The sequence below is a fragment of the Gymnoscopelus braueri genome (genome assembly GCF_963280865.1).
Source record: "Gymnoscopelus braueri genome assembly, chromosome: 18".
Lineage (NCBI taxonomy): Eukaryota > Metazoa > Chordata > Actinopteri > Myctophiformes > Myctophidae > Gymnoscopelus > Gymnoscopelus braueri.
Genome location: NC_137618.1, coordinates 19,453,659 through 19,461,158, shown reverse-complemented (window position 1 = coordinate 19,461,158; position 7,500 = coordinate 19,453,659). Strand labels below are relative to the sequence as shown.

The 7,500-nt window shown below is 41.5% G+C and overlaps 1 protein-coding gene across 2 annotated transcripts in view; it reads right to left on the bottom strand.

The window, feature by feature from the left end:
- Positions 1 to 7,500, bottom strand: part of ptpn4a (protein tyrosine phosphatase non-receptor type 4a) — a 115,460-nt gene that overhangs the window by 14,571 nt on the left and 93,389 nt on the right. For both annotated transcript variants that reach the window (XM_080456587.1, XM_080456588.1), the window contains exons 18-20: positions 4,374 to 4,430; positions 3,781 to 3,937; positions 2,549 to 2,715 (exon numbers count right to left, since the gene is read on the bottom strand). In XM_080456587.1, the coding sequence (XP_080312713.1) occupies positions 2,549 to 2,715; positions 3,781 to 3,937; positions 4,374 to 4,430 (381 nt within the window). The remainder of the gene's footprint in view (positions 1 to 2,548; positions 2,716 to 3,780; positions 3,938 to 4,373; positions 4,431 to 7,500) is intronic.

Sequence of the window (7,500 nt, the reverse complement as noted above, 5' to 3'; positions counted from 1 at the left end):
GTATTTTCTTCTATTTTTTTGCTCTGCATCGCAATACATTTTTTATTAAATCGATTTAAATTGTCACCAGTTTGAATCGATCTTAATAGATTTATGATAAATCGTTACATGCCTATCCAACACCAATGATGTCTATGTTCAAAATCCTGGCTATTCACTGTTAATGTGTGTGTGTGTGTGTGTGTGTGTGTGTGTGTGTGTGTGTGTGTGTGTGTGTGTGTGTGTGTGTGTGTGTGGGTGTGGGTGTGGGTGTGTGTGTGTGTGTGTGTGTGTATTCGATGCAGTGTATGCACACATACTTGTCCACATGTGCTCCCTCGTGTGAGCGAGGAGTGCTGAATTCAATGTGAATGTGAATGAATGTGCGTACAGTCAGTCTGTGTGTTAACCGCTTAAACCCCAGCATCCATATCCGTGTAGGGAAAGCGTTCGCTGAAAATAGCGCGACGCGTTGTGTGAGCTTGTCGATCGGCTATTTTCAGCGAAAGCTTTCACCACAATAACAGAAAACAGAAAATACACTAGCATAGAGCCCTGAGGGACCAAATGGGGTTTAAGTGGTTAAGCTGTAATCTTCCAATGAGCAAAGTGAAAGGAGTCTGAGAAGGCATGCGATGTCCCTCTATGATGCTGCTTGCATGTCCACACACACAGTCTCACACACATACACTCACACGGTATTCATGAGAACTAGTCTAATCCAGTGGTGGAAAGTAACTAAGTACATTTACTAAAGTACTGTACTTAAGCACAATTTTGAGGTATTTGTACTTTACTTAAGTATTTCCTTTTACTTCTACTACACTACATCTCGGATACAAATATTGCACTTTTGCGCCACTACATTTATTTGAAAACCTTTAGTTACTAGTTACTTTGTATTTTCAAAAGATTTTTATACATTTGAAAACTTGAAATGGGATATTCTGCATAATGAGTATTTTTTACTTTTGGTACTTTAAGTCCATTTTGATGCGAATACTTTTGTACTTTCACTCAAGTAAATTTTGAATTCCGGACTTTTACTTGTAACAGAGTATTTCTATATTGCAGTATTGATACTTTTACTTAAGTAAAGCAATTGAGTACTTCTTCCATCACTGGTCTAATCTTCAACACTAAAAGCATGCACGCGCGAGCGTGGCAGAGTAGCACTAAAATCCAGCAGAGAGCTGATTCCATGTAAAGCACCACAAGGCTTCAGGGTGATCCAAGAAACAACGGCTCAGTGCATCATCTCTGCTTGTACCACATCACCAGAGAGTGGTGCGGGGGGGTGAGCGAGTTCAGTGCACGTGAGCTCCTCTGATGTGCATTCATGTCCGCGTTGGTCCAGAATGTGTGTCTGCAAGTTGCGTTTGTAATGCGCTCGTAATGCGCTTGCAGTGGTGGAAAAAGTATTCAAAGTAAAAGTATCAATACTGCAATGTAGACTCTCTCTCTCTCTCTCTCTATATATATATATATAATCTCACAACACGTCGCACTGTGAAGTTGTAGATCGGATATTTTCGGCTTCGGGGTTAGGGTTAAAATGGCAAACACATTTTTGAAATGCCTTTCATGCAATCGGCATCCATAAATGTCGATGTCCTCACAAGTATAGTAATACAAAGGTCTGTGTGTGTGTGTGTGTGTGTGTGCGTGTGCGTGTGCGTGTGCGTGTGTGTGTTACATTCCTCTCCACTAACTACACAGCAGGACACTCAAAGAGGAAGTAGTTAAGAGTTGTTGATAAAAGACAGGAAGTCCTAGGAATGTGGAACTCTCTCTCTCGCTCACCGTTTCCATTCCAAAAAGCCGTGCCGACAACACGAATGGGTAATTACGCTACATCTTCCAATGGTTCTGTCCGTACTGACCCACAATGCATCAAATACAGTAGATCAATCAGCATTTATTATTTGGGTGCATGTGGGAGCATCTCCACGTGTCCATTTGGTTCCATTTGTACATTCTCAGAGTTAAATTGACACTGAGAATTTTACAGAGTAGATTGGGATCCCAGAGACAGTGTGTGTGTGTGTGTGTCTGTATGCCTGTCACAATTATTACATAATCGAATTTTTTTTCGATAATCGCAATTATTTTGCATAATCGTCATAATCGTTTCCATGTTGATAATTTTTCATATATTTTAAAATATTAAAGAAAAAGCAGAAATAGCAGATCTACAAGCTTACAACGTGTCACGGAGTGATGCGTTGTAAGCTTGTAGATCAGCTATTTCCGCTATTTTCACTTTTTTTTTAAAGTATAAAATTATTAAATGTCTGTAATTTATTTGTATATTAAAGCTATTCATCACATCTGACCTGTGCAATTTTTGTTTACGAAGCCTAAAAGGCAAACCTATTTTTAATAATCTTTTAATCATATGTTCCAATGTTCAATGCCCCCCCCCCCCCCCAAAAAAAACCCCAATTAAATCGTTAATCGCAATTATTTGTATTACAATTAATCATCAAATTAAATTTCGTAATCGTGACACAGCCCTATGTTGTGTGTGTGTGTGTGTGTGTGTGTGTTTCTGCTCAATAATACTCACATCAAACTGTGCCAGTATGGCTCCGCTGAGCAGGCCTTCCCTCAGCGACACCATGGAGTCCCTCCAGGCGTGCTGGTCCAGCTGGGCCGGGTCCTGGGGCGACTTCTCTGGGATGTACTGGAAGTCTGGTTCAGAGTCAGCCTTCTCCTCCACCACGTCATAGATAGCTGCGGTGGAAAGATGAAACATTTCACTCAACCATTAAGACCTGAAGATTCTACGAAATGCAGCAACTTCACAACTATAAGCCAACAGTGTGACTTGACCAGAACGTAGTTCAGTTATTCATTCTGCAATAGCCTGTTAAAGCAGAAACAAAGGGTAAGGGGAATGGCGTGTCCTGGCTATCTTTGGCACAAATTAAACTAGTCCAAGAATTTGGGTACTGTAGCTGCGTGTTTAGCCCATTACAACCGGGAAAGCATCTGTGTCATTTTAGATTTTTGTGTTGGATATTAAAAAAATATCAGATATACAAGCTCACAGGCAAGCTTGTAGATGTGTTTTCTTTTTATAAAATCGTTGAATATCAAAAACTTTTAAGGGGACATTTGCGTTCTTTGCTTCTGGAGGTCCCTGGCACAACATATTTTGAGATGGGGGTCGGTGGCCAAATACATATAATTTTGGGGGTTCTTGACATGAGTTTGAGGACCACTAGTATAGCAAGATACGTTTTTCAGAAAACTAGTCTTTAGAAGACATTTTGTAGAATCGACCTCAGGTCTTAATGGGTTAATGGGTTAGAGCACTGGGTACATACACACAGTTCAGTGTGTATGTACGGGCGTGTGTATGCACGGGCGGAAGTCCCATACACTCCCATGTTAAGTTTAAAACCGGAAGAACGGTCGCGATCCGCGTCCGGTTTTAAACTTAACATGGGAGTGAATGGGACTTCCGCCCGTGCATACACACGCCCGTACATACACACTGAACTGTGTGTATGTACCCACAGCCAACATAATCACAGTGTCCTCTGTTAGATTTCTAGCAGGAGACTTGCGTTGCATCATGTCATGCCCCCCTTTCTACCATTGGTTTCCTGTCTCTCTAATCTGAACTGTCCAAATAAAAGCAAAAATAACTCAAAAGAACCTGGCAAAAAAACTAAACAAAAAAACGGTCCAAACACCCCGAGTGAATCTGACCAATGGGGTTGATGCATCAATAAGTCGGACCAACAGCGTGAGTTCCCTCCCTGTTTCTGACCAATGTGAACAACAACTCACCGTTTGGCCGGACCAATAGGATGAGCTCTCCAGAGTGGCTCTCACAGCTGGCCTTAATGAACATGACCACCTGGTCGTGGGTGTGGTCAGAGATGTCCCGCCCGTTAATCAACACCACCTGGTCACCCTCGTTAAGGCGAGGCACACACAGGTCAGCCTGCAAGGGGAGGGGAGAGAGAAATAGACAGAGAGAGGGATGGAAGGGGGAGAGAAAGAGAGGCAAAGTACAGGGAGAGGGAGGGTAAGGGAGAGATACAGGAAGTGATGGGAGGAAAGTGAAACAGCAGAAAAGGAGACAAAGTGGAGAGTTAATAAGATTTAAAAAATATATCGTTGCTGTCGGGCAGAAACCTATCTCCATATTTTAACTTTTGTGTTTTTTCGTAAATTGATGATGATCATACTACAGCGTCACACAAAAGCATCGAAAGTAGCAGATCCACTCAAAACAAGGAGCTTCGCGCCACGTTTCGAGCTTGTGGATCTGCTACTTTTGAATTTGAATCCTGAAAAGTAACAGTTTATTTTTTTGGACATATGAGGTTTCCACCCGACAAACGATATCTGTGTGTGCGTGTGTGTTTTCAGCTTACCGATGTTCCAGGGGCCACTCGAGACACAATGATGGGCATCTTTTGGTCCGCACCCCCCTGTAGGCACACAGACAAAAATCATGGCGGTGAGGTCGATGCGTGCCAGCCTAGCGTCATGTTTCAGTGTGCAGGCAGGGAGTGGCACTGCTCTCGGGACTCCCTCTTTCTTTGGTGTTCACCCATAGTCCGGTGGATTGGTACAACATTTTAGGTGAATCGTTCACTTTTTCATAAAAGCGTGAAACTTGGTAGACTTGTACAGTTTGGGGCCCTGAACATTTTCAGATATGGAGCCATAGCAAAAACACCCCCTGGTGGCCATGGCGGCCATTTTACTTTCCGCATTACCAAATAATGTATTTTGTGTCATGATAATACAGAATAGGTGATGTCTACACCTATGTTTTGATGGTCAATGATTACAATAATATCATGTACAACATCATAAACTGTTCAGGTGAATAGTTAATGGTCAATTCAGTGATGTTGTGAGGTAGTCCTGTGCGGTTTTGTCCGAAGATCTGTCACTTTTTCATAAAAGTATGAACCTTGGTACACTTGTACAGTTTGGGGCCCTGAACAATTTTGGATATGGAGCCATCGCAAAAAACTCACCAGTGGCCTTGGCAGCCATTTTACTTTCCGCCATAACCAAATTATGTATTTTGCATCATATCTCCTAAACAAAACATGATAATACAGAATAGGTGATGTCTACATCTATGTTTTGATGGTTAAGGATTACAGTGATGCCATTTAAAACAGTGGTTCTCAAACTGTGGGTTAGGACCCCAAATGGAGTCACAGGAAGGTGGCAGTGGCTACATTAACTGAAAAAGGTTTAAATGTGAATCCTTCCAATTAAGTCTGTTTTTGCTTTGTTTTTGAAAAGCATACAATTATTATAATGGTTCTGGCAACAGATATAGGCTATATACTATAGGCTATAATCATATGAGATAAAACAATATAAAAACAGTATATAGAATCATTTATCAACACCAAAATTACAATGGAAAAACACAGAAATGAATACATTGTGATTGTACAATTATCTAGCCAGTCACACAAGCAATGCAACTAAATAGATCTCCCCTTGTACATGTAGAGGGTATTTGAGCAACCGAACACAACTCAGACCTGTCTTTGATGGTTTTATTATACTGACACACAATACCAACACACTCTAATACAGAGGTCTTCAACAGGGGGTCCGCGACCCCTAGGGGGTCCGCGGAGGTACTGCAGGGGGGCCGCGAAATTGTTGTTTGATTAAACAATATTTTTGTTTTAAAACTTTTTTAAAACTTTTTTTTCTTTTTTTCAAAAATGTCAATTTGTCTTTAACACATCGACCGCCAGAGGTTAATCTCATAATGTACTCACCAGTGCCAAGGTGTTTTTGTTGTTTTTTTGTTTTTTTCATGTCGCCATAGATCTTGTTAAAATCCTTAAGATTGAGCTCTACACGGTCTGTTTACATCCGCGAGATCTCCCTGTATCTCCCAGTGAAGATCGCGTGTCAAACGGGGTATCCATGTTGTAGTTAGAGCGGATTACGTTAAACAGTGAAATGCGAGGAGAAAAAACTACAGGAAGAGAATTGAGTTTCAGTTTCGTCTGTAGAATGGGAGCGGGCGTGATCGTCAAAACCGGATCCCAAATAATTCTATTTCCGGTCATCAAACCGGAAACGGAAGTGGATCAAAAAAATTCCGAAAGTGCACCCGGACCGCGCATGCGCGAAAAGACCGCAGCCCGTAGGGCTACGGTCTCGGCGCTTAACAGTTGGATTTAACGGACCGTAGGACTACGTTCTTGGCGGTTAATGTGTTAAACATAACATGTCATATTTTAATTTTACATTTACAACCAGCACATCTACATAAACGTTAAGGCCGAAAGATTTCAAATATAAAGTGCTGCCCCCCCGCGCACTGGTCTAAGTACCGTATTTTCCGCACTATAAGGCGCATCTGAGTATAAGGCGCACCTTCAATAAATGTATTATTTTCATATATAGGGCGCACCGCATTATAAGGCGCATCCGCACTATAAGGCGCACTGACGGTGCGGCTTATAGTGCGGAAACCAAGGGAACCAATATTTATACATATATAAGGCGCATCGGATTATAAGGCGCATCCGCACTATAAGGCGCACTGACGGTGCGCCTTATAGTGCGGAAAATACGGTACCCGTATCCTCCGTATTGTTCAATAAAAAGCTTTTCAATCCGATCGCTGGCCATTTAAACCGAAATCGGTTGGGAGGTGTATTGCACCATGATATATTATTACAAAAACTGTAAAAAATAGAAAATGGCCGGTGATCGGATTAAAAAGCTTTTTATTGAACAATACGGAAGATAACTTGCGCTTTAACTTGTAACATCCGTGGCCGGGGGGTCAGCACTTTAAATTTTAAATCTGAACGTTTATGTAGATGTACTGGTTGTAAAATAAAATAAAAAAAAGGAACAAGTAGCGTCATGACGCTTGTGACAGACGAGAGTCATGTGAACCATGGCTACTACTGGGACAACCTGTATAGGAGCAGGCAACCATTGTTTCATATAAAACACAATTTTATACATAAATATACGATATATGTGGTGGCCCCCCTACCCTACGAGGTAGGGGGTCCCTGCTCCATCATCCCATCAGTTTGGGGGTCCCTGGCCTGAAAAGGTTGAAGACCCCTGCTCTAATACTTTTAGGCCAGTATGGACAGTAAGCCAGTAGGCCATTAGTCAAGTAAAGAGTCAGGTTATAAACCTAAAAAAGTAAACACAAACAACAACGTAACAACAAATTACTGACATGGAATATACACACAAAACTATAAACCATATCAGAAATATATTATCGTTGTGTAAACATGCTCTCAATTCTTACCGTCAGTCTCTCAGAGCTCGAAATGGAAAATTACGAACGCAGCAATAACACCCTGGTAACTAGTAACACACTGGTACATGCGTAGAACACTTTGTCCTGATAGTGAGCATCCACTCCATTTATATCGGTTTGGTCTACCCATGTCGGTGTAACCTTCTGTTGACTAATCATGTGACTTGTGTATTATCTTAACTGTGGAAACACAGGCTTTAGCACTGTTCTAAACAGTA